This window comes from Poeciliopsis prolifica, unplaced genomic scaffold (genome assembly GCF_027474105.1).
Source record: "Poeciliopsis prolifica strain line A6 unplaced genomic scaffold, Auburn_PproV2 SCAFFOLD051, whole genome shotgun sequence".
NCBI lineage: Eukaryota > Metazoa > Chordata > Actinopteri > Cyprinodontiformes > Poeciliidae > Poeciliopsis > Poeciliopsis prolifica.
In genome coordinates, this window is record NW_026562426.1 from 2,217,894 (window position 1) to 2,244,491 (window position 26,598).

Consider the following 26,598-nt stretch of genomic DNA (forward strand, 5'->3'; position numbering starts at 1 on the left):
CACGGTCTGAAGGGTCGGGAAGCTTGGTGGTTTATCCTACCTGGCACTGAAGCAGGAGGAGCATTCAGCTCGATTATATCAAACTTGAGCTGCTGGCTGGTTGGACTCTCCTCATTTTTACAGTCTCTCACCCCCACACACAGCTGGGGAAACTCATCTGTTACCAGAACCAGAAGCTCAAATATTGGCAGAGACTCTGGTAGTCGCACTGGTATGTGCTGCGAGAGACGAAGAACGAATCAGCAGAAATAGGAACAGTGAGGATGCATGGTTAAAACCTAGGATGCCGGTGGGAGAGTAAAGTAAAGCTCTCAACATAAAGTTGAGAGCTTTATGTTTTCTCTCAACGTTTTTTCTCTCCATAGAAACTCCATCTGGTCTGATGTTCTATCGAGCTGTGCTTCCTTCCAAGAAAACCTCGGCTGAAATAACGCTGCCAATTAAATAGGTTTCTATGTTCCTGGAAAACATATAGCACTGCCCCTTTAATGAGTTACAACCTGTCAGATGTGAAAATAAAGTGTTCATTCTAAGTTTTACATAATGTTATAATGTAACATAAAGTCCAACACGGTGTGCCAGTGAGGAGTCTCCAACTTTTCCAAGTGGAATTCTGACATCGATTTGTTCCAAGTATTTTTTATTGACTTGAACTAAAAAAATGTAAGATGAGCAATTTTCAAACATTCAAACAGACATTAACTCCAGTTGCACATTTCCTGCTTGCATCTCTTTTTACCACAGCTGTCAACATATGAGTTGACTGTTGAACTTGAGGGCTGAATAAGAGTTCATGATTCTGTTCATACATGACATCAATGTCCTGGTGTCAGTTACAGAAACTAAGAAAACGCATCTTGTTTGTACTTTGAGTAGTAAATGCTTGTGGGACGACATGTCTGCACCAACCTTTAGATGCATAAACTTCTGGAGAGGCTCATACCACAGCAGCAGCACCAGGCCGGAGGGAACCGCCCCACACAGGAAGGTACTCTCTGTGTAGGGGTTTCTCGCTGCAGCAAGGAAAAACAACCACACTGAAGACTTCGCTGGTATCAGTACATGGAAAAGAAGCACTTGGGCTGTTTATTCAGATAAGCAGCAGAGATATTAGGGAGAATGTGTGGAGAATTTGCTTCAGGCTGTTGACACTTGCCAATGCGAACACTCAGCTGCAGATTTTCCACATTTTTTGCAAACGGGGGGGGAAAAAAATAGCCCAAAAGAGTTTTGGACCAAGTGCTGTGGACATTTGGGTTCTCACACTGCGTTCCTCGTGATTATCTCTGGAAGATGTATGAGAACTACTTTGGAGCCGGTCTGAATCACTTACCCACACTACATCTCCGACAGCCTTTAGTGTCTGGAATTTTCACAGATATGGCAAACTTTCTGGAAACGGGAGGAAACAAAGCTTAGTGTAGGAATAAAGAAACTTCAGTAAAACGTTAAACAAAGAGTATTTGAAAGTTTCTAAATGTTGTATTCAGGCCTGTACCAAACTCTGGCCTGTACCGACCTGGGAATGATCCTCTCAGTGAAGCGATTGGTGCTGAGAGACAAGCTGCCGTGTTTTTTTTGTAGATGTCCTTTCTGTTCAAACAGAGCCGTTAGGCTGTGGGAATAAAGCTGCGACGACTTTCCTGCACAAAGGACACAGTCTTAGAGAGGCAGAGACTAGAAAGCTCTGACAGAAGCAGCGTTCTGAGGAGACTCTACCTGACACAGACATCAGCACATTATTCATGACATAGAGCCACGTACATCGCTGAGGGAGCAGCTGTGGACAGAAACGAGGTTAGCTTTACTGAACAGCTTTCAGACGCCTGCCAAAGAAATGTAAGGAATAAACATGTCCCGATCTCTTTCAGGACAGGATGGGGAGCAGTGTAACATGACAAGAAACTGGGTGTCTGAGTTCATTAGGTCTTCTCTCACCTTTTCTAGTGTGTCCTCGTGAAGCTCATTGAGGTTCAATGTGTAAATTCCTTCCTCTGCTCCAAGAATCAGGTATTGGTCTAAGGAGGAGAAGAATGAGTTGAAGTGAGAGAATTACTTCCAGCTGAATGCAGTCATGGGGGGAGAAGAAATGTCCATGAGTGACTGCACAGGCATGAGAAACTCTAAGTACACCCTTTCTGCTTCCAGATGAAGCCAATGTGTTGGCCCGTCTCTGACAGCAGAGTTCATGCATTCAGAACATTCTTTTGTATTTGAACACATGAAATGGAAAGAAATACTTTGTTGTTAGCTTGTGTTGTTACAGTGTTATAACAATAAGCGAATCCCAGTGAGATAAGCATGAGACAGCTAACCCTAACCCATTGACATGCTCCATGGCTCTAAAGGCCGTAGGATGGTGGTCTGCACTTCGTTTTCTTCATCACTCAGTAATCAGCCACAGAAATGTTTATAGGTGTTCTGAATGTAAATAACCTTTAAATGTAAAGGCTTTTTTAGCAAAGACCACTTTTGCTTTGAAGTAAAGACGACACGCTTGCTCAGGAGAACGGATGCCACTGCTGGACTACAGAACATTTTACCAACTGGCATCATGAACTCATTTACAGCGAGGATCAAACTGAAAACTACATTTGAATTTGTTTACAAATATATCTCCACACCTGGATATGAATTGGAGCTTTTTGCCTCATAAGGTGCCTTGAGATTGTTCATATGTACGAAAATTGGCAAAGTATAAATAAATGGAACTAAACTGAACTTTCTGGGGTTCAGGGCTTTAAGAAGCCAGAGTCCTCACCTTTTGTTTTGGGTAAGATCCAGGTAGCAGCACAGTGGATCTTTAGAGGACAGCCGTTGAAGACTTTCGTAAAGCAGGCTCCCATCTAGAGGAAGCAGATGACTTTGAGTGTGACAGGATTACGATGGCCCTTCAGTTGTGGAGTGGTGTGATAAAAAGCAGTCATCAAAATCATGCTGCTGTTGCACAGCAAAGCTACAAAATGACCATCGGTGCAGCTTTCAAGCAACAAGCTCTGTAACAGGCAAACAAAGTATCTACAGCAGAGACGGATCATGTTAGAGGGTCATCGGACCACATCGTGTTGCAGTACGTAATGAGGATTTAGATTCCTCAGAGCTGGTGATTCTTCTCAACCATGAGACTTTTCCAGATTTCAATTTCAGTTGTTCTCTTAGTTCATAGCATTTGACGTGACGTATTGTGTCATTTCACAAAAATCTTTTCAGTCTAAATTTCTCTATTTCCTGTCTGCATTCATCTCGAGAGGATCACATGAAGGCGGTAGTTTTGTATTATTTTATTATGTATTATGTTATTTTTGATTGGATCTGCCAAGCAACTTTTACTGAAACTTTCAGGCTTTTGAATTTTCCTGATGACTTGATGAGATCCGTTGGCCCTCACACATTAATCAGGATGGTGCTTTACATAATATCTAAAGAATAAAATAAAACTTACCAAGACTGTCTATATGTAATACCATGCAATGCATTAGTATGTGTTAGGAGAGGAAGTGTCTCTAATTAGTCATGAAGGTGTTGGCGTTTTATTGCTGGTTGGTGTTAGAATTCACACTTACATGGACTTGAGGGGTGGGAGGAAGCCCATGACAACCAGCTCTCTAGAATTACAAAGGTTACACACAACAACACAGAGGGAGTGATAAAGACTGTACCAAATCAACAACTTTCACTGAATCTATCAACCTTTAAAGGGTTCAAACAGAATCATTAGGAAGTTATTAGGTTAGCAAATCACTCCAGCACTCTGACGTTTGCTTCTCATTTAAAGAGACGTAAACTCATTCAAAACTCACTGAGTCCTCTGGCTTTTTCCGCAGCGTGCTCCACTCTGGGGACAGCGGCGTCTCTCTTTTGGGGGAGGAAACCATCATTTTCTCTGCTACCGCAGAGTGTTGGGATGGCAAACATGGGTCACTGCAGCGCTGACTGATGTCCTGTGTGGCAGAACACCTGGACAAGACTTTGAAGAAAACACAATAGAATAGAATAGAGCAGAACAGAACAGAATAGAATAAAATAGAATAGAAATACCATTTACCATTTTAAATTCCAGTGACAGACAATCAAAGCATGTAGACACACACAAAGGTAGGAATACAAAATATTTAAAGACATATATACTGAACAGTAAGGGTAAAATTGCATCATGCATAATTTGCGAGTCAGTTATTTATTTGTCTCCATATTTCATGCTGTATTACAAAACCTTGTGTAAAGATTTATGCATAGATTACATGTTTCTGCAAATAACATCGTCCTGATGCTAACTGATGTTGCACAAAGCTTAGTCAGGTTTAAGTCCAGAATGTGGAACCAGTGGCAGTTAAGTCAATACAAATCAGTGATTTGTATTGTATTTGAGATTATTATTTATTATGTGATTTCAATTATTTTTTGTAATTATTACTATTTCTTTTCTCATGTGGACCTTTTTGTGTCTTTAATAAAGCTGCTGCTGGTGAAGTCTGTGCTGCTTAATTGAAAATAGCTCCTTCTGCTCCAATGGAATGGACAACTGACACTTAGGAAAAACTGTGTGTGCATTAAAAAAAACAACAACAGACGACTTATGATAAGTGACAATACCAGAACCAGGACATCTCTGCTGATACATATAAAACAAGCTGTGTGTGGCTGAATGAGGTGCACCTGCTGCAGAGCCTGAGTCGGCTGTGATGGCGGCGTCAGGGCCGAGCGTGCAGGTCGGTCTCAGGGTCAGGTCTCTGTCTTCTGTGTTGGAAGTTAAAGAGCTGAAGGCCGGCAGTGAGGCCGTCGGACTGAACAAACCGCTCTTCCTACCTCCCTGTAAAACACCAGGATGTGTGTCATCACCGGACTGATCCCACCATCTCCAACACCGCTAATGTGAGAGTCACACATGAAAACAGAATAGAAAATATCCCTTCCTATTCTACAATAGGAAAGTAGCATTTTGACTCAGGATTTGTGCCGATATTGATATCCTATATTAATGTTACCGTCATGGCCCTCTGATATTTACCAACATTTCATAAATTTCTTACCCTTTCGACACCTTGACAAAAACAGTCACACCGCTATCCTGTGCTGCATCACTATCCCTGTCAACCTCCTCCACCCTCCCTTTACAAACAAAATATACAAATAAATATCATTGATCCCGGCCCAGTTTCATTTATTGGCTATCATAAAACTGTTAAAAAAAAACTATGTCAGCCAATATCAATGTTAGCGCCAATATATGGTGCGTCCCTAATTGATCATTAATAATTCATCAATCATTTGACTGACTGTCATTCAATAAATCAATCAAATAAAACAAGTCAGAAGGCAACTAAAACCACAGCTGTCCTCAGAATCAAACTATAAAGTTGTGATCAAATTTTATTTGTCAGCAGCTTGTGGCTCTGAAGGACTCTTAGGGTAAAGTATAATTATAGCATAGTTAAAACTGTGGAAGTTTGTGTCTAGTAAACACATCAGGCAACAGAAACAAACACAAACTTCATGGTAATAAGTCATACTCACATCAGCAGATGGCGCTCTTGCAATCGTTAAACTCCTGAAAGACAAACGAGCAACAACCATATCACCGCAAAATCTGATGGCTGAATCTAGGCATGGGCTGGTATGAGAGTTTAGCTCTGACTACAATGAGGAAAACATATCATGGTATCAGTCTCCACACCACGGCTGTCTGAAACATTTCTGAACAGCTGAATCTGTCTGCCTTGTAAGCAGAGGGAAGATGGAGAAGGCTGCTTTAAGCCACCTGGCAGGCAGTGCTTTGCGCTGGAGGGAGAGAGCTGCACCACGGCCCATAAACCCAGAGAAAACTGCAGGCATTCTGACATCTATGCAAGCATCTCATGACAAGGGCTTTAAACCAAAGCAAAAGCGTATAGATTTCAGTGGTTTTGTAAAATCAATGTTTTAAATCCTCGATATAACCTCATACCAATACCATGCCTAGTCAAATCATTCAATTAGATCCAGGACAAGCAACACGACACCAAGCTCGGGCAGACGCTGGGGAGCTTGAAGGTAGGACGATAGCAGCACATGGACCAAACTGACGGAAACGCAACAATGAAGCAGACAAAGGAGCTGAGAACCACTGGGCCTGTCCTGTTGGAATCTGCGCCAGTTCACGTAGTTTGCGGGCGATATTAAGAGCACATGAACACAAACCTGAAGATTATGGCAAACACACTGACATTAGCTGACGAATGCATCGTAATAATACCAACTGGAGTGGTTTATTTCAGGTGGGTTGGAAAAACAGAGCTGTTAGGAGAGGCTGGAGCAGGCGGGCGTGGCCTACCTCATCTGCAGGGCTTGTTCCACACATTCCAACAGGCTCCTGCAACAGGAAGACCCCCGGTGTTTATCTGACCACAGGCCTCAATCGGCCAGAACAATAGGAGGGAGTAAAACCAAAGGTCCTCTTTTAACAAGCACTGATTTCCTCGACTGACGCCTGGACTCTTTACATTTTCAGTGTTTTTGTAATACACCTCTGAAAATACCTTAACTTTGGGTCAGCAGGAAGTCCTGTCCTTTAATATCAGATGTTTCAGTTTTTGCAATTTAAAAAGGGATTTTTAAGATTTGTATACGCGGTGTACCATTTTTATCTGAGCAAAAACAAAACATGACAACTGGCCTGAAAAGATGCAATGGCCCAATCATTACTGTACCTGAATATGTCTAACTATGAGTGCAGACGGCTGGACTGGAGGTAGAAATGCAGAGTTCTTGCTGACCGACTGAGTTGGCTCAGCGGCTGCCCCGTCTTGCACTGACCTAATGATTTTGGGAAAGGTTCTAATGTTTCGTGGATATTTTGCACAGCTGTGCTGGAAACCAGAATCAGACTGGGACTGGCAGTATGGTGTGGGATCCTCACTGCTCAGGAGGCGTGAAATCGAGGGAACATGTCGGTGAAGTGGAGACGACTTTCACTTGCTGTGGAAGCAGCATGCTCACAGTAAGACAAGAGAAACTTTAACAATCCACAATCACTTTGTTCTGGAAATGTCACCCAATCACTTAAGTTGTCTTTATGTTTTCATTTTAAATATTTTTCTCACAAAGGAAACAGCTTGACATCATGGATCATTTAAAACAGAATTCATTTTCTTATATTTTTAATTTAACATCCATAGTTGTGTTGATAAAGATGTGCTGTAAACTGTAATGCTCACATACAATAAATACATGAGAAAGATATTGTATACTGGACTTTAACGATCGAAATCAGGGCCCTGCAAAATACTCATTCTCCTTCTGTCTTACAACACATTTCAATGTATGTAAAATAATAAAGCACAAAGAAAATGATACATTAAGGGAATTTAAAATGCTTAACAGGAGAATGTGGCATGTATTTATATTCAGAACACCTCTAAGCCATCCCATTGCACTTCTGGCTGCATACTTAGAGTCGCTGTCCTGCTGGCAAGTTGTTTTTTCCAAAGCGAGGTCAGGTCTTTGAGGGACAAGTTCAAGTCAAGTTTCAACTAAAATTAAACAGTTTATCATCACATTCATGACATCAAGGTCACCTCTAACTCTGCACTGCTGCAGGTTCTGAGTCCAAACGTTTGCTGTTTGTCTTCAGATCATTAAATAAATGTTTGATAATTATCAATAAATTTTCTATATGTATTTGTAATGGGTTTTTTTTTTCTCCATATTTTAACATTTATTTCTCTATCCAAAAATCTGGTGATGACTAATTATTATCATTATTATAAAAATGGATCCAATAAAGTATTTATCTTATTAGAAATATAAATATTATTAATATAATTTGAATTATTATAATTTCTGTATATTATTATAATGTTTATACCATTATTTCTTATGGCATAATTATTTCTTTATGCCATAAAAAAATTTGACACTCTTGTTGCTGTAGTGATTATTTATTTTTTATTTTTTCCTTTCCCTGTTTTTAGAAACTGCAGCTTTGGTCACTAAAACTGGATCAACTGTCAGTTTATTTACATTCCGCCTGGTCGCGTGTGCATTCATAGGGAACTGTTTCATTGCTGACAAAGTGCATGACTAACGACTGGAACAAGAATTGTCTGAAGTAAAGAAACATTCCCAGGCGTGATGCAGGACAGGGTTGGTCATTCCTGCAGCCACTGAGACGCTGACTCAGCTTGTTTTCAGAACAGACTCTGAAACTGTAACTGCTTCTGAAACAGTACGGTCAACTTAAATAGTAACCTCTTTAAACCGATGATTCCCAAGACTTAAACAACATTTTTCGTGATTAAAAATAGAGATAATAAAGGTATTTGACTGTCTTCTGGAAATAAGCAAACCATCATCTCTTAAAACACATTAAACAATAAAACTGTAGTCTGAACGTGGATAAGAAATATTTGTCTTCCACCATGTTTTTCTTGCTAGTTTCATTCAGAGAAAATCACTGTCAGTTAAAAGACATGTTGAATAAAAATAATGACTGTCCCCCATATGTTTTAACACCAAATAAGGACTAAAAGGAACAAAACATCTTACGGTGAGTTATCTTCATCTCCAGACATGCTCCAATCATCATAGGAGCCCTGCAGAAAGCAGAGCAAAAACACAGCCATCAGTCATGCTAACAAAGTGCCACATACGACATCAGCAGCAGAGCAGTCAGAATGCATTACCAAGTCAGGATAAGGCTCTGTGACTTTTCTCAGTGGACGTCCAAACTTTATTTGGTCAACTGCAAAGAGAACGTCAGAGTTGATACGACTTCTATCAATGAACATGTTTGCACACAGATTTTACGCAGCAACTCAGTGGATCAGTGAATGTATTACTTGTTTGTTTTTTTTTCTGCTCTGACTTGACTGAGATGCAAAGTGTGAAAATTGTGTTTGTCGTCTAACCACAGCGAGCCTGAGCTGACTTCACAGAGCCTTTGAAGCAGCAAATGAGGAAACCGTTAAACCAAAAAAGCAGAAGCTGCTGTCTTAAACATCCCAGTTAACTCTCATAATGTCTCTGATTATCTGCTTCATGTCAGGAGGAAGCATTAGCACCAAATCCTCTGCAGTAGTTTTCTTAAACTTGACAGTATGTGGGAACTCTAAATAAAACAAGGAAATGTCAAGATTTGGCTCATCATGCTCCTTTAAGAAATGAAAGCACATGCTTGGGATATTTTACTCTCTGTGACGTGAAGATCAACCGAGAGTTCAAACACTCTGCTACACTAACAGGGAATATTATGTTCCTTTCAGACATATTAGTTTTGAACTAAAGATCAGAGCTCTATAGTTTGAAAAAGTTGATTCTCCACTCCAACAACCATATCACTAAAGTACTCAGCAGAGAGACAGAGCCAACACAACAATACAAATCCAGACTGTAGCACATTAACTTCAGGTTTCCTCTGACTGTAATGATTCAATATCAATCAATCAATCAATCAAATTTTATTTGCAGCTTGTGTTATCGATAAAGGATGCATTCTTCATTTTTGAAGGAATATTTATAAAGTTCTGAGCCAAACATTTTGTCAGCATGCACAGGCCTGCAGTCCACCAACTCACCACATTCCTACCCAGCCCAGTTCGACTCTGACACTTCAGACCCGGAGCCAAGCCTTGCAGCGGCAGCCGTCTGAGTCGCCTGAGCTCTGAATGATAAATCTGAGGTTCAAGGTGTTTGTGGCTAATGTGTGAACACCAGACTGGTGCATAACAAGGTGGTGGTCTGAGTGTCAGGCTAGTCTGTTACATCAGACACACTGTGCAGGCCGGCAGAGTGAAGTCACTGGGTGAGTGCATAGAAGCACTTGTGTCTGTCACACAGCAGGCATGTTCTTAGTGCCATCCTCTGCCTTCATCCCACATGTTCAGAGCAGCTACAGGACAGCAGCAGCCTGACTGAGAGCTGGTTGTGCTCCTCCCAAATATGGCTCATGCAGCTCTGGACACGGAGGGTCATGGAGGACAATGAAGCCACTTTTCAGCAAAGCACAAGCAGCAGCACAGGAATTTCTCCATGCATGCTGCTTTACAAGCACCACCATCAAGTGTTCGTTCACATACAACGGAGATGAAGAACAAACTGGATTTTCTTACAGAAAATATACCAACATGTAAAATAACCAAAATGACTGAAAGTTAAACCTGTTGGGAAACATTGATGCCATTTTCCTTTCTGACATCTACTGTTAAGCCCAAATTTATTCATACCCCAAAAATATTTAGTTTTAAATTGTATTTTATTCAACCAAAGAGTTTGTTTCTGACAGTAAATGAGACAAAACATCGCAATGCAATCTTTATTGGAAACAGGCAATTCCTGGTTATGATTGCCCAGCAGTATTTTGTGTGTTTCCACTGGTTCATGATCTATTGATCTTTGGATCATAAACGACTCACAACCCGTATAGCTGCCCCCACAGATTCTCTGTCAGACAGATACGACTAGAGCGATGTGACACCGTCCTGCTTCAAGGTCAGAAACAACTGGAAGCAGAAACCAAGAGACCATCACCTAAAGAGAGGACTGGGACAGGAAAAACCTGCTTCCATCAGGTTGGGCTCTGTTTGGACTGTGACTCATGTCATTTCTGTGTGTATGCGCATGTGTGCGTGTGCGTGTGTGTGTGTGTGTGTGTGTGGTGGGGGGGTGTGTGTGTGGGTGTGTGTGTGTGTGTGTGTGTGTGTGTGTGTGTGTGTGTGTGTGTGTGTGTGTGTTGAACTCACATTGTTCTTCAGACAGGGTCCTCTCTACAGACAGATGTTTTCCTGCAGACTGAATCTTGTCTGGAGACATTTCCCCGATCTGTCAACAGTACAAGAGTCATCAGTGTTTTACTCAGGGATGGCAGGAATAACCCAGAAATGAAACGAAATTTAACTACAGTGCTGTGAAAACATGTTCATCTTCTTCCTGATTTCCTTTTCTTTTTTTGCATGTTTGTCACGCTTATTATTCCCAAATGGTGAAAACATGGAACAGTGGTGACCCTCCCCAGTAGAGCCCAGCCAACCATGATTATTCCAAGAGTTTGTTTCTCTTGGAATAATCATGTGATGACTCATCCAAGAGATTATAAATGACCCCCAACATGCATCTGCCTCATTTAAGGTCAGAGGTCATACCTTTTTACACCATAGGAAAAGGATTGGGCAAAAACAGCCTGCATGTTCAAAAATGAAAACCATTGCTGGTCAAAAAGAACCTATATTCATCTTGATGATCCCCAAGACTTCTGGGAAAACATTGGCTTCTTTGTCATTAGCACATTTAATGGTGAGTACATGAGCTTGATTGACAGCGCTAAGACCTTTCTCCTGGCTCTTATTGGATGGAGGAGGAGCAGATCAATCTTATCACAGATTATCTGTCTCATAACATACTCTCACAACATGGTGAAAGTTTTAGAAAATATGCATGAAAACATATTCTTTGTAAAAGTTTCATGATGCAGCTTTAAAGAACAATTTAAATGTTGCTGAGCCCTGATGAGTCTCAGTCACTGACCTCCAGCTCGCCGTCATCGATGCTGTGAGTCAGAGCGCTGTGGAGCTCTGGGTTGTTGGCCATGTCCAGCAGCTCAATGATCAGGTTCCGGGTCAGCAGCTGGGTCACAAATGGATGCTGAAAACACAACCAGGTATGCTGAGCTTTCTCCACTAATGGTTCAGAGACACAACCCAACTAGACAAAAACTGCTTAGTTTTTGTTTAGTTCTTCAACCAAATTTAGGACTACATTCTTCTTACAGTCTTCATTACACCATTTTAATCCTTGCAACATAAATTGCATCTTCACTTCATTCTTTCTGCAGTCACAGAACCTCTGCCAGACTTTTTTTCTGTCTGTATAGCTGAAGCTAGAATTGAGCACATGAATATTGAACACATCTTTTTGTGAACCCAAACTTTAATTATAAAGTAGGATTGGCCATCCAACCTGCAGCAGTGTCTCCGCTGAGGGTCTTTTACGGGGGTTTTTATTGAGCGCCATCTTCACAAAGCTGTGGAAACCTGCAGACCTGCAAAGGGACGAGAGGGACAGGAGGAATAGAAACAGCAAGTGAGACCAATCAGTATTTCCACGTTTTATAGTGTTGGGCCAAAGACAAAAGACGAATTGACATTGTCAGTTCTCTCTTACAGAAGTGAGCAACTATGATTTTGATTAAAAAGTTAAAATTACAGACCACATCATAACACATGAGGGGTGTTGGTGTCTACCTCTAGCGGCTACCAGGTGACAGCCGGGGTCACCATGGACAGGTCACCAGTCCATCACAGGTCATAGATTATTCTTATTTTCTTTTACAGAAGCACACTTGTTTGATCATAACTGCAGTAATTCCTTAGTTGTTAAATCATACAACTAAGGAATTACTTAGTTGTAAGAAATTCCTCAGCTTTACTATTATTATTAATGCGTAATAATGTTCGTTATTCCATATTGAATGAAAATAGTTTCAGTGAAATGAGAAGTCATTTTTTACATTGATTTTGAAGAGAACATAAGCTATGTAATGTAAGGGGAGCTGTCCACAAATAGCCAGGGAAAAAGAAGTGGGTGAAAGGTGAAAGTTCACGCACAGTGCGTGAGATTCCCTTCAGAACAAATTACAATCTAAGAAAAGTCAGTTTGTCTGACAAACTACACAAAGGATAGTTTCCTGGTTCATCTTCGTCTTTGGATCATTTCACCTGCTATTCTACATCATTTTTAAGCAGCTCAGTAAAACTCACCACTTGGTTTTATCCTTCAGTTTTGGAGGCTGGAAACTGCTCTTGGACATCAGCATCAGTGCTCTGAAACACATTTCATTGCACAGAATAAGTTGACCTCTATTGCAATCTGGTTGTCCCCTGTCTGAGTCACTCTGCCAGCTGTCTGTGCTGACTCACCTCATTGGGTGGAGGTCAAACATGGGCGGCTGGAGCTCGGCCAACTCGATGGCAGTGATGCCGACAGCCCAGATATCACACAAGTGGTTGTAGCCGCCCTTCTTCTCCACTGCAGCCACCTCTGGAGCCATCCTGAACAGGGAACGGGGAGGCGACTGCTGGTCAAACCAGCAACGTAACAAACAACATATTTCAAAACAGATTTTACACACTCTATGACCCCCATATGTTTATGGTGCATGCTGGTTGTTTGGATCCACTGGAGCCGGTTCTAATAAAAAGAGGAAACGTTCTGTGTCCTCTGCGAGTTTAGTCCTGAGTGTGTGCGTGCGTGTGTGCGTGCGTGTGCGTGTGTGAGAGTGCGTCTTTTGTGTTTGTGCTCCTGCCGTTTCTGTTCAAGGTTCCAAAATTAGTGCAAACTTCAGCACCAACAGAGAGAAAGAAAGAGAGAGAGAGAGAGAGAGAGAGAGAGAGAGAGAGAGAGAGAGAGAGAATGCTCTCACGTTGTTGTCAGGAAGGACCCCCAGTAGCAGTCAGTCTTGCAACACATTTGAAGAGGCTTCTGACTGAAGATTGTTGCTGTGTGACAATTATGTGACTCTGATGACATGCTAACAGCTCAATATCCTTGAAATGCAGACCAGATCTGTGTCTAGTCGTTTGATTAGAAACCCGGGTGTGTGCGATATTCATATAGCAACAAACCATTTGCTGTAGTCCTTTGCTATATAAAAAGAGTGGAATAAGAATAGTAATATATTTCAAGTATTATGAACTTACAATTCACATGCTAACATAACATTAAGCCAGTTGAACAGTCTCACCAGGCACTCATAATAAAATGCGAAAGTTTACACAGAACTGGAAGAACAGTTCTGTGTAAAAAGAGAACAAATAAAATCGGCATAATACTGCCATCTAACATGCATCTCTGCATAATATTAATGTACCTTGTAATTGTGATGAAGTAAAGCTCAGTTGAGGGTTTTAATTTAAAACTGATTCTTCCACCATTGCACAGAACAATAACATGAACAGCTCCATGGTGCATAAGGCTTCCTGCAAGTCTCAGAGGGTTTCTGAGGATAATTTGCAGATTTTCATTTCGGTTCAAGGAGAATTCTTTACAGTGAGAGCAGTAATTTCTTTCATACACAAGGAGAAGAAAATATGAAAAAGTGGTCTGAAAACTAACAGGAATGCTAACCTGACTGTTTAACACAATCCAGTCACATCCTTGATGAAGCTGCTTTATTTATGATCTTGGGAAATCGTTGTCTCCATGTAATGCTGCTGTTTTTAGCTTGGCAAACTTAAGTCAAGAATAAACAACCAATGTCAAAAAAAAACAACAACTCTAAAATATGTTTAAAAAGCCTGGAAAACAATATTCAAAAATGTCTCTTTAGCTGGAAAAGACAAAGAGTCAAGGCCTGGATTAAGAGCAGTAGAGAATATTCCCTTCTTGAATAACTTTACCTTAACTTTAGGAAACAAATAAAAGCAAAACATTCAAATGGAATAAATGAGAAATTACAGATCAAGTATTTTTTTTCTTACAGGAAGGGCATAAATTAATTAAAGAAAAAAAATCAAAAGACTCAAAGGTTAAGTAAATGACCTTGAAAGAATATGCCTTGACAAACTGACATTAGTTGTCTGAAGTAAACAGAGGTTCACTATTCAAGCATGGTGTGTTAAATAAATGATTTAGAAACTCTAAAGACATGGAGTCCAAGCTGCTTGTTCGGCCAAACCCACATCTCACTCCTGCTGTCAGACTGAGTATGAAACATCACATTGATTATTTGGAGCCTGAACACTTCCAACACATAAACAGTTAGAAGGCAGAGAGGGAAGTTTGGGTCAACTCACCAGTAAGGAGTTCCAATAAAAGACTTTCTTTTGGCCACTGAAGCGCTGATTTCTGCTGCCACTCCAAAGTCAGCTACACACAGCAGGAATGAGAAACAAACACACAGTCATGTTGGAGGCTGAAATCCAGCACAGATCACTTCAGACATGCCATGGAGTCGACGCCGTGGATGTGCACGCTGCAAAAACATAACTTCTTGCCAAGTAATTTTGGTCTAGTTAAAACATGTTCTTATTTCTTGCTGTAAGGTTACTTGTAAGATCACTATGTTCTGTATTATTGCAAGTTTACGAAGACATTTAGATAACACTTTATTTGATGCATAAGACACTGTCATAAACGTGACATAACCAAAAACATCTTCATGTTGTGAACATGAAGGAGTCTTCATCACTGTTGTAATGCAAAGTTAATCATTTTAATGGAATTTTAATGGAATTTTAATGGAATTTTGCATTAAAAGTGTTATTAACGTTATAATAACACTTGTAAATAGATATGAAGACTCCCTTCATCTTCATGACAGGTCTTATGTCACCTTTATGACACTGTCATGTCAGTCTTATGCACACCCTGTCAAATAAAGCGCTTCCTAAATATCTTTGTAAACTAGAATTAATGCAGAACAAAATGATCTTGTTCTTGCATGTTTTAAGTCAATAATTTCTTCATATTGATGAAAAAGTTCTAGCTCCTTTGGCAGATTATTTCATTTATTTCATGAGAAAACTTTGCTTTTAGAAGTGAAACAATGAGCCGGTGAAACAATCTTTTTCATGCAGTGTAGGTGTCTGTGAAGGTGTTTAAGTGCAGATCTCTACTTGCCCAGCTTGACGTCACCTCGTTCAGTCAAAAGGATGTTGGCTCCCTAGAAGGTGCAGACCCACATCTAAGTTTGCATGCACAGCAAATCCCACAGTTTACCAGATGTTATCACTACACCAGTCAGACTCGGAGATACCATACCTTTATGTCTCTGTGCATTTTGCCTGTTTCATGCAAGTGATACAAACCCTGAAGAAAAAAAAGGCAGAAAGCAAGTTAGATAAACTCCATACAAATGTAGTTTTTATTTTGAATGATCTTCATTCAAGTATGTTAAAGACGAAGGAAGATTCAACTGTCAGGGAGATCCAGATCTACATGGCATCCGACTCACCATCTAAAAGAGAGAAATCTAGAACCCAGAAGAAACGGCCATGTTGTCAACACACCTGGCATCCCACCAATTACATGACAAGAACCACTGACATTGTGTTGTCAAGTTAGACTGTAAATTGGGCCTATTTGTCTTGTAAACATTAGAACTGGTCCTACATATAGAGGGAAGGCCATTATGCCTCATTCATGATTCCACAAGAAGATGAACCAAGACTGATTACCCAATAAAGACCACAGAGTCTATCAGTAAGGCTTAGCTGGGAGGCTGCAGCAGTATTTCTATTTTTGGTTTGAGCCAAAAAGCCTTACCTGAAGGGTTTCCCTGCAGACGAACGCTATCTGTTTCTCTTTCAGTGGACCCGTCACTGCAAGCAACAGTTTGATTAACAGCTTAGAGACAAACAAACACTGATGTTTTTTTTTTCTTCTAAAGTTGGCCTTTCTTTCACAATAGTAAGAGAGGGGAATTTGCTAAGTATAAGGTTTTTTGTAAGTTTAAGTCATACAGTTTGGTCTAATTTTATAAGATAAGTGCCAAAGTCCAAAAAAATAAAATAATCCACAGAATGAAAAACATATCAGAACAAAATGAATGTCGGTTAAACTGGACAACTTCAAAGTTAGACACAGAAAGCACTAAAAAGGATCTAAGTGTGTTAGTACCTTGGTACATGTCCTGGAGCGACCCGCCCCCACAGTACTCCATACAGATCCACAGCTTGGTGTTCCTGTGGAGACACAAACCTTTCACTGCTGCTGAAATGGCAGCTTAGTGTGAAGAAGTAAATAAGGCCAACATGAATCAATCACTCAATCAGTGTCAGACTCCTGGTAGCCTCGCTGACAAGCTTCCAGCTTGTCTTTTTAAACACGCTTTTTCTTCAGCAGTGGAGTCTTACGTGATGAAAATGCATACAGGCCATAGTGGTTGAATGCACTGCAAACTGTTTTCTTTTGTTTGTTTGTTTTAACAACTGTGCCTGCTTATTACAGGTCCTTCTAAAGCTCTCCCCTAGTGGTCTGTGGTTCTTAAACACTGATAATTATTTTTGCTCCGCTGTGTGAAATTTTTGCAGTGAGCAGCTGGACGAGCCCAGTTTAAGGTTGAATAATGAACAGTGCTCACTGGAGCCTTTACAGAAGGACTTGACGGGTTGGAAAATGAGGTGGATTTGAGCCATGATATATTTGAGGTTCTTTGCCACTTTTCTGCAAATTCTATTTTAGCTGAAAGATAAAATCCAGCCAGATGAGGTGAACCTTATGTCAGTTTAAGTGTTGAAAGGTGTGTACCTAAGAGGACTAAAACTGAATTAAAAAGTGGTTCAGCACAGAGCATGAGGGTCTAACAATACACTAACACAGCATGTATAAACATCTTTATATGTGTTTAGGATTTTATTTGTTTTTTTGTTCCCCCCAATAAATCTGTTGTTCAGATTTTGAATCAAATGATTCAAAACAAAATCTTCTCTTGGAAAACATGACATTTTAACATGGGAGTGCAGAGGATTTACAGTGAACTCACTACTGTAAAAGCGCCAGCTTTTAATGTATTACATATTTACTCTTTCGTTTAAGGAAGTTGATAGATTGATAGATAGTAAGACATGCTGCTGCGCAGACTAAAACCAGGCAGAGGAATCCAGCTGCATTGTGGGTAAAATAAACATTAAACTCCCAAACATTTCCACCAGTGTACAATCCCAGTAGCTTCCCCCGTGTTAAAAACATTCATCACCTGTGATAGCTGCCGAAGTAGGCCACTATGTTTTTGTGCTTGCATTCCTTCATCATAGTGATCTCCTGCTGGATGGATGTGATGTCATCACCTGTCCAGACAGACGTCTGAGTGAATGTTTTCCTCTCAACTCTCATGTCACAAACACAAGGAGAGAAAATTACAGAGCTGGAAATCACAGACCCGCACTAACAGCGATAGGGTAGGATGTATTTATGGTCAGCAGAGGTTGGGCCACCTGTTTACTGTGGTGTTCAGCAAGACAGCCTGCAATTTCACCTACTCAGACGTTACAGAACAATATTGCAACAGGGTTTATATGATGCTGCGTATTCTGAAGGTTAGAAATATAGACGCAGAGTAAATTGCAGTGGCTCTAGGGGTCTGTATTTAACCTACATGTTAGTTGATAGGTTGGCTCCGATTTATTCTAATACGTCTTTATTCTGAATGTACTGTAATTCAATTCATTCAGAAAGTTCACCTAATTGAAAACAATTCACTTCCAGCCAAGTAGAAAACACGAGCCAAAATAAATCCTGAGCCTCGTCCCGGTTTCATCTGTCGGGACAGAAAACATCAACTGTTTGGTTTATGATGGAGTCTTCCTGCAGCGACAGCACACCGAACAACCAGCTGACTCCTTTTCTATGCAACATCAATCTACAATCGTTGCATCTCTGACTCCCAGAATGCATTGGGCTTATGAAAAGTGGTATGGATCTTTTGCCCTGTGATGAACTGTGCAAGGTGACCCCCCTCTTTTATCAGACCATTGCATAAAAAGCCTTTGAGGAAAACATTGCTTGTTTAGATCAAGCCGTGTTGAGAGCTGGCCTCGTTTGATCACAAAGAAAATCTGACCAACCGCCGATTAGAACACCTTCTCATAAGCACTAAAAGTTTCCCCCCCACAATCCTAAAGCATGACTATCAGGTTCATTGGTCTCTCTAAATTTTCCCTAGGTGTGAGTGTGTGTGTGTGCATGGCTGTTTGTCCTGTCTGTCTCTGTTGCCCTGCGACATGTCCAAGGTGTACCCCACCTCTCGCCTGAAACCTTCTCTGGAGAGGCACCAGTACCCCTCCTGACCCCACTAGGGATAAGGATGTAAAGAAAATGGATGGATGGAAGATAAAATGTAAAATCATTTGATAGTCAATCTCAAGGATTCCTAAACAACATCATTTCAGTCAGTGACTCAGAGTAAAACGGACAGGTGTGAAATTTGTGTTTTAACTCTTAAACCTACCAGGATCCAGTTTGACGATTTTAATCGCTGCCAGTTCAGATGTCCTGATGCTGCGGGCCTGGAAGAGAATAAAAATAAATGATGTCAAAAAGCTATTAAAGGAATCAATATCTATACTTTAACAGCTTCATACAGACTGTAGATGAATGTCTGGGGAAAACCTGCACAGTGATTGGCTGTTTAACTTCACTTCTACCTTTAACCTCCTCCTTTACTCTCAGTTTGATCAAGAACTCTACAGCAGGTTGTTTTACACACACTTTTAACCAGAGTAATCAACAAAAAGGAACTCGAGGTTTAAGTTTGGTCCTCCCACCATCTGGGCCAAACACAGTTCATATAGAACGTATTTCCTCCTTTCATAGTTCTTCTGATTCTTACTTTTCTGTCACACTTAAGGGTCTAAATAAATGAGTCGAGTTCTTTCCTCTCATAAAACCAATCAGCCTTTGCATCTTTGATACAAAAATTAGGTTGATTGGAAAAATTTACCCACGAGAAAAAAATGCAAAAGCAGAAGGAATGCCTGAGGAAGAAGGACTAGATCAAGACTTCAAGAACAGTTCTTCTTGTGTGTGTGTGTGTGTGTGTGTGTGTGTGCATGCGTGCGTGCGTGTTTGTTCAACCAGGTTAGTGTGCTTAAATTAACTTTTTTTAAACGGCAGGCAGTTGAAGAGGAAATCAAGAAAATCAAGGAAATGATGGACAACGCTGAGCATCTCCTTCACGAAACATACAAGTGTCTTCAGTCAGAGGCTTCTTCAAATTCACTGTGACGCAGACTGTTACAGGAGATCCCTTCTGCCCACAGGCTCTACAACAACTCTTTGAAGAAACAAACTGCTGGCTGGACGCGTCTGATGAAGCAGGATTCATGGCTCAGTTAGAGCAGGTCGATCAGGTCCAGATGTAAGAAAGACTCATTCCAGGACTCTGAATGAAGCCATGCTGCAGTTTCTGTTCTGCTATGTTAGCAGCTGGTAGTTAGAACTAAACAACAGAGACAAAAGTTTCACGTTTTTCTTGTTAGTGTCCATAATGATTTCCCAAAAGTCTCGGGTTTCAAGATTAGATCAAAATTATTATTTTTTTGCTTATTTTTTTCTGAGAAGCAAGAGGGTTGGCATAAATTGAAATCATAATTTGTGACAAAATGCAGACACAGAAGAAATCTGAGATGGTGGGTGCTTTTTCTGAGGCGCCGCTTAAATCGCAACAAAATCACCACCTTTAATTCACATCACTGAGAATTTTGACAAGTTACATATTGCACGAAGTCATCTCATGTGAAATCATCGTGACCTAATTTCCCTTTGGGATAAAGAGTTATTAAATTAAAATCCAGATTTGATCAAACCAGAGCATAAACTTTCCAACACAGAGAGCAACAGTCACAAGTCAAGACAAATTGGAATCTTGTCTGAAACTTCTGGTTGCTTTGTGAGCTGTTACCGGGACAGAGGAGGCCTGACGTTAACCTGCAGAGGAAAGAGACGTTCTCACAGAGACAACATGTTGCGTTGGTCGGAAGTGGGGGAGGAGAGGCGAGTGAGCAGCAGTGCAACCAACAGCACTGCCACTATTTATGTAATCATCGTACAGTGCCGCATGTCAAAAACAGCTCAAGTGGTTGACTTACGAAAGTCTCACGTCGGCTAAAATGGGTTTATCATGGCAGCCATGTTGAGGAATATGTAAAAACAAAAAAAGGCTTTAAATAATATCACATAAAAAAGAAAAAACTACATCGTTGACGTCGTGAATTGTGTCATTCACTATGTCAGTGATGTAATTACTTGTATATTTATTTATTAGCACATGTATAAATAATAATACAGACTGCCACAGGAGTCTATATTACTTATGAATATACTACATATAATGGAACAAAGTGCTTGACAATTTTTGCAGGCAACCATAAAGATTTCTTGCATTCTGACTGATAGCAGCATGTGGGATGATGGAGAGCTTTCTCTGGGTTTCTCCATGGAGTCCTCCAAGGCTAAGCATTAGGACCACAACATTTTATGGGATGTACCACTTTCTTGACAAAGTTAATCTGTGGCACAATCTGGATAGCCTTTTGCAGTGCACCACATGGCATCCCATGCATTCGAAAAACTTGACATCACAAAGTCGCAGTCTTGGAAAGTGGAAAAAAATATTGTTCGTCTACAAGGAACCAGTAAATGTTTAGGTATTTTTTTTGCATAAGTCGTGAATAAATGCTGAACGTTATTTTTAAGTACATTCATTGAACCATCATCAGTTCTTCCTGAAAACTTTAGTCATTCCCATTCACGAACAGAATGACTGGTTTCCGCTCAGGGCCTCCATAACAAATGAGGTAAGAACCAACAGTTTCCCTCAACAAAACCTGTAGCCAGTCTTATTTCTACTTCCTGTTTTCTTTCCTGTTCCACTTTAGAGCTTCCTGTACCTACATTAAAGATGATGTCACAAAGTGGTTTTTCAAACTAATGCTAAATGAGGCTTGCACACATACAGCAGGAGGGAGAGGACACTGCACTGCAGCAGACACCAAAACTACGTCATAACCAGAGATACATACAACGATTATTAAAACTATAATTATGCCCAAGCTTTTCTAAATGCTTAACAGGCAAAAAAAAGTTAAAAAAAAATAAACCAGTAATCTTTTGCTGTTTAGATTTGTATCCATTAGCATAATGTGACTTCAGAGAACGATATTCTTCACTTAAAATGAAAGTGTTGGTCCAATGCAAGTATATGTGGGGTTTGAATCCTAGATGTGGAATCTGAACACACTGCATGTCAAATGTGCATCAGCACAATCACATTTGTTCTCGCTCTGCAGAAATTGAAAAGGCTCCCCAGACAGCACTGTCTGCATTTTCCTTTACAAATCCAAATGAAATTATTTATATGGTATATTGTTTATATAGTATAAACCAAGAAATGCTTTAAGATATAAAGTTCCTGTTAATCATTGAACTAATATTGAGTTGCGTATTCACTGTTTCTGCTCACTGATTCACATGTGATTTGCATGAAGTCAACTAACTTTTTTCCTCTACCTAAGTTTTTATTTTTGGTGTATTCTTGTATTTTCTTTTCTTATTTAGTGTCCTTGAAAAGTGCAAACAATTAAAATGGATTATTATTCTATTAACCGTTTCACAACATTTTTACCAGCGTTACCTGGAGAAGCAGCTCCTATAATGCTAATTGCTGCTGGCTAGTCTGAAGGAACCGAGTGAGGGAGATGGTGTGGAAGATTTTTAAGTTTTCTCACTCTTGTACTGCTGTTACCAGTTGAGTAAAGTTTTATTGTTTAAACACCACAGCTTCGTGTCCCAGAGGTTCCCCTTGTACACTGCCTAGGAGAGGTTCAGGAGAGAAGGAAATCATTTTAACCCTAAAGAATAACTACACCCAATAAATAATTAAAGTAATGCAACTAGAGTAAGAGAATAATTGGACAAGAAATAAACATGATAAACAAGACTCACTATGAAAGGACTGAACCAAAGAAGAACAGAAACACGGCTGACCTGATCAAACCAAAGGAACTAAGGAACAGAAATGAACAAAACTAAAACTAAACAACCAAAGTTCACGACACGTTTAGTTTTAGGATGTACAATGTGCCCACCCCCACATATGTGGACTAGATGTGCAGGATGTTTTGACACAAAATCCCTTTTTTTTCTCCACAAAAAAGGAGAAAAGAAGGGAGCGGGGGGGATTATTATCAATGTTTTAACAATAAGGATGAAAAGAAAAAAATCTAGTCGGTCATCCTGAAACCATCTCAAGGTCATTATCTGTATTTGAGCTAAATTCAGTATCTATATATTTATAATAATATGACAGCGTCAGAGAGGGCTTTGTGGTTTCTGAGAGCCACACACTAGAGCTGAGTAACACCAGGATCCATTGACAGCCCACACAGTCACATGTCCAGAGGTTTCTCCCTCCACGCCAGACGATGCAGCTCCACCAAATCCGCCAACAGAAGTGGGCAGTCATAATGTGCTATTGTCTGTGACTGTATGTGGCGCTGCTCCCATTCCCAGCTGAGACACAGGCCACTGTATGTTCAGCTGTCAGAGTAACACAAAGGTGCTGCAGACTGTCAGTCAGCTGATCAGAGGCTGAAGGTCTGTGGCCCCGTCAGAGAGCGGGACCCAGCGGTCACTTGGTGCAGTTCTGTCGGGTCCGTGCCGCTGCGTTTGGGTCGTACTTCTAATTTGTAACATGTGAGCACAACGCATGAAGTCAAACCGGGGATGATGTGACAGTGTGTTCAGTGTCTCTACAGCTGCAGGCCAGATATTTCTAATGCTAAAGAACACAAGCAGATAAAAGTTTAGAGCCAAAAGGCACGCTGAGACCTGCCACCCAAATGCTTTTTGCACATACTTTTATATTGAACCCTGCAAAACCCCAACGGGCAGTTAAATCAGTACACTTCATGTTTTCGACTGTAAAAACCTCCTCTTTCAAACTGCAGTCAAGCTAAATGCAGCTGGTCTCGGCACACAACTGCTTCAACAAGATAAGAAAGAGCAACTGAAAAGAGACAGGAAAAATCTGTAAACAAGAACTCTTTCAGCATTTTCTACACCTGCCAGCCTGGGCACTGAACAAACCACCGGCTGCTAACTGAAAACGCATCACTTCCTTTACCACTCTGAGAGTCTCGTGGGGACGACGGCTGCCAGAGCAGGCCGAGAACGTTTCAACCAAACTGAAACTACCTCCTGGCTGAGAAACACTTCATAGCACGACTGTTTGTGAAAACAGTGCAACATTCCAATCAATCTAAAACTGGGTTGGGTTGAAGGACGTCGCCTGATTTTAACCCCAACAGATCGTGTTGTCAAACCAGAAATATTCTGTGGGCCAGCCGGGAAGAAATTCTGGTGTTTCAGAAGACATGAGTGAATCTGGAGCAGGACGGCTCTGCTTCATGTTTCATCCTGATTTAGCCCTCTTTAATTTAGCTTTAACTCTCTCCAGGCAGGGGTTGCAGATTTGCAACAACTTAAACAGTCTTTTCAAGTAATTTGAGCCTGAGAGGGTTAAGCTTGAGCTTAGAAATAGAAACAAAATGGATTATTGAGTTAAACACAACCTGCGTTTGCAAAGCAGCCGATCCAGAAGCGCAATTTATTGTCTTTACATATTAATAAATATTTAAGGTATATTTGATGTGTGAGCCGTTTAAATAGACAGTTCTAAGCGTCTTGAGAAGGAATCCCAAATATTTGTGGATTGTAGCTGTTCACTATTCACTGTGATTCACCAGGTTTCAAACTTCAGTCTTTTGTGTTGTGCTTGTTGGCAAAAACATCCCACAATTAACTGCTGATTTTAACTGTAAGACCGACAACGTAATCTATCCACGTCCCAAAACATTGTTGAAATGCTCCTTTTGGTGTTCGGAGTGTGGTGGACTTAATTTAAGAAGTTTGACACCAAATTCTGCTCAGGTTTCTTTACAACCATTGGACCGACCATCAACTCTGCAACTCTGATTATGTCCTGATGGCTCATATTAAATGTGAAATCCTAACTAAATTGCAACAACCAGGTGGTGATCATTTTTTATTTTATTTTTTTTTTTTTCCTGTTTACACCTAAGCTCCTCACGTCACAGATATGGAATCTGTGATACGTTTTAAAAAAAGAAGAAGAAACAATGCAAATTCTGGCCCAGTTTCTGCAGGATGCAGGAGGCACCGGGCTGCGTGAACAGAGCAGGATGTTTGCATCCTGACACTCAGATCAGAGGAAAAAGACACAATGACAGGCTGGACATTTTCTAAAGCAGGCGGAAACATTGGACATTTATGTAATATGTAATAAGTTGCTACATCTCAGCAGAAACAGATGATATCTGCCTCCATACAGAAAAAAAAATAGGGATTTCCAGCTGAGACGAGGAGCTTAGAGAGTTTAACAGAGAGGCTCAGCAGGAAGGTTCTGACAGGTAAAATACCCACAGCCACGTCCTGAGTGGATTGGGTCGGATCGGTCTGGGTCTGGGTCTGGCGGGTGGAGGGAGTTTGGACTCCATGGTGGAGCTCAAATCTGTCTGCTTCTCCCCAAACAAACAGGTTCACTCTCATGTCAAGAAGCCAAACTTCCTGTGCGCTTCCTGCGCAGGTCCTCAGCTGCTCAGGTTAACGAACACACCGGCATGTCGTCGCCCCTCCGCCTCGGTGAAAACATGCCTTTCACGCTTTTACCTTGAACACATCTCCGTAGGTTCCGCAACCAATCCGGTGGATGAGCTCGTAGTCCTCCAGGGGGTCCAGGAAGGAGACCCCTATCCTGTCCATGCTGGGAGGCACCTGTGGGGCTCAGACTCAGTCTCTATTTCCACATCCTCAGTCGGATCGATGGAGAAGACAGATCCCGGTCCTATCGGAGCCTGGCGGGGCGATCGGGTCTGACTGCAGGCTGACTGCAGGCTGGGTGCTGCTGCTGCTGGATCCGTCCAGGCGCTGATTTGTGACTGAGTGTGAAAGTTCAGCCCATCCTGAGGCGCAGGAAGCGCAGCACGCATGAGCAGAAGCGGCGCTGGAAGACATTTCCCACTGACTGCGCGGACAGTTCAGACGACTGTTGAAATCAACAAATATTCACTTTCACGAGCAAATATCGGATCATTTCATCAGAACGTTCTGAAATGGAACATCGTTTTTACTAAATTTATCGCGTAAAACATGACATCATGACATTTATTGTGGTATTTATTTTTAGCCCAGAAACAAACAACACACACACACACACACACACACACACACACACACACACACACACACACACACACACAGAGAGAGATGTATGAAAAAGCTCTCGGCCCATTCGTGTGAACATTTCACGCAGTGTGTAAAATAGATGACGTCAGAATGTCAGGATGTAATTAATCGGTGAACTAATCAACTGATTGAAGCAACAATTAGCAGATTATTTAGACCCTGTTAAGAGACATGAACATTAATATTCATGACAATGTTTGAACTGATTTCAGCTAAGATGCTCCTGCAGGATGGAAGTGGATGGAGCAAGTGATGAACATGTCACTCTGGAACAGTTTAAACTGTTACCATAAAGCTGACAGCACCACAATATTAAAACCCTCAAGACGGAGCCAGACAGATGATGATGTTATCTCAAGTGTTTGTGTTTCTGATGGTTTGTCATTGCGGGGCAGATCTCTGGGAAAGCTGTCCAGTCTTGGTGAACGCAGTCCAGAGGTGTTTCAGTGCATCACAGGTCATCCACTGCCCTGGTTTCTGGTTTGTTTGCAGAATGTGCTGCTGACTCTCGATGCTGACAGGGAACCAGACTAACCTGTGTGTCAATGTGGCTGTTATTTTCCTGCTGATGGAGTCACCGCAGCACTGCAGTTTTCCTTTCAATATGCCGGCCGCCTAATCTATTAACTAATAGTGCTAGTCTTTGAGTAGTTTACTGAAGGCCTCCAACTGGTAGATTCATTTGTTGTATAACTTGTTGCAAATTTAGGCCAATGGCAAAATTCTTATTTGTAGCACTGACTGATGCTCAGATAGTGATGCGTTGAGCTACTTGTGTTGTTCATGTTTTCTGTTCAGTTGATTGTACATTTTCCTAGTTAGCCTACGTAGTTAAAGGGGTTGAATGTGTTTCATCGGTGAGTCAAA

At 41.0% G+C, this 26,598-nt stretch overlaps 1 protein-coding gene across 3 annotated transcripts in view; it reads right to left on the bottom strand.

Annotated features, from left to right (window-relative positions):
• The window catches only part of map4k2 (mitogen-activated protein kinase kinase kinase kinase 2), a 29,010-nt gene extending 3,574 nt beyond the window's left edge, over window positions 1-25,436 (bottom strand). The window contains exons 1-27 of one of the 3 annotated variants that reach the window (XM_055058749.1): window positions 25,156-25,436; window positions 18,917-18,974; window positions 17,666-17,756; window positions 16,588-16,652; window positions 16,234-16,289; window positions 15,730-15,777; window positions 15,589-15,631; window positions 14,763-14,835; window positions 12,888-13,019; window positions 12,729-12,791; window positions 11,929-12,010; window positions 11,497-11,613; window positions 10,716-10,794; window positions 8,661-8,719; window positions 8,524-8,570; window positions 6,311-6,349; window positions 5,515-5,548; window positions 4,657-4,810; window positions 3,801-3,967; window positions 3,564-3,605; window positions 2,762-2,846; window positions 1,939-2,018; window positions 1,720-1,780; window positions 1,520-1,643; window positions 1,334-1,392; window positions 910-1,013; window positions 41-218 (exon numbers count right to left, since the gene is read on the bottom strand). In XM_055058749.1, coding sequence (XP_054914724.1) covers window positions 41-218; window positions 910-1,013; window positions 1,334-1,392; window positions 1,520-1,643; window positions 1,720-1,780; window positions 1,939-2,018; window positions 2,762-2,846; window positions 3,564-3,605; window positions 3,801-3,967; window positions 4,657-4,810; window positions 5,515-5,548; window positions 6,311-6,349; window positions 8,524-8,570; window positions 8,661-8,719; window positions 10,716-10,794; window positions 11,497-11,613; window positions 11,929-12,010; window positions 12,729-12,791; window positions 12,888-13,019; window positions 14,763-14,835; window positions 15,589-15,631; window positions 15,730-15,777; window positions 16,234-16,289; window positions 16,588-16,652; window positions 17,666-17,756; window positions 18,917-18,974; window positions 25,156-25,248 — 2,233 coding nt within the window. In that variant the 5' untranslated portion in view covers window positions 25,249-25,436. The remainder of the gene's footprint in view (window positions 1-40; window positions 219-909; window positions 1,014-1,333; window positions 1,393-1,519; window positions 1,644-1,719; window positions 1,781-1,938; window positions 2,019-2,761; window positions 2,847-3,563; window positions 3,606-3,800; window positions 3,968-4,656; window positions 4,811-5,514; window positions 5,549-6,310; window positions 6,350-8,523; window positions 8,571-8,660; window positions 8,720-10,715; window positions 10,795-11,496; window positions 11,614-11,928; window positions 12,011-12,728; window positions 12,792-12,887; window positions 13,020-14,762; window positions 14,836-15,588; window positions 15,632-15,729; window positions 15,778-16,233; window positions 16,290-16,587; window positions 16,653-17,665; window positions 17,757-18,916; window positions 18,975-25,155) is intronic. The other 2 variants (XM_055058750.1, XM_055058751.1) reach the window with 2 other exon arrangements.
• Between the last annotated feature and the right edge of the window lie 1,162 nt (window positions 25,437-26,598).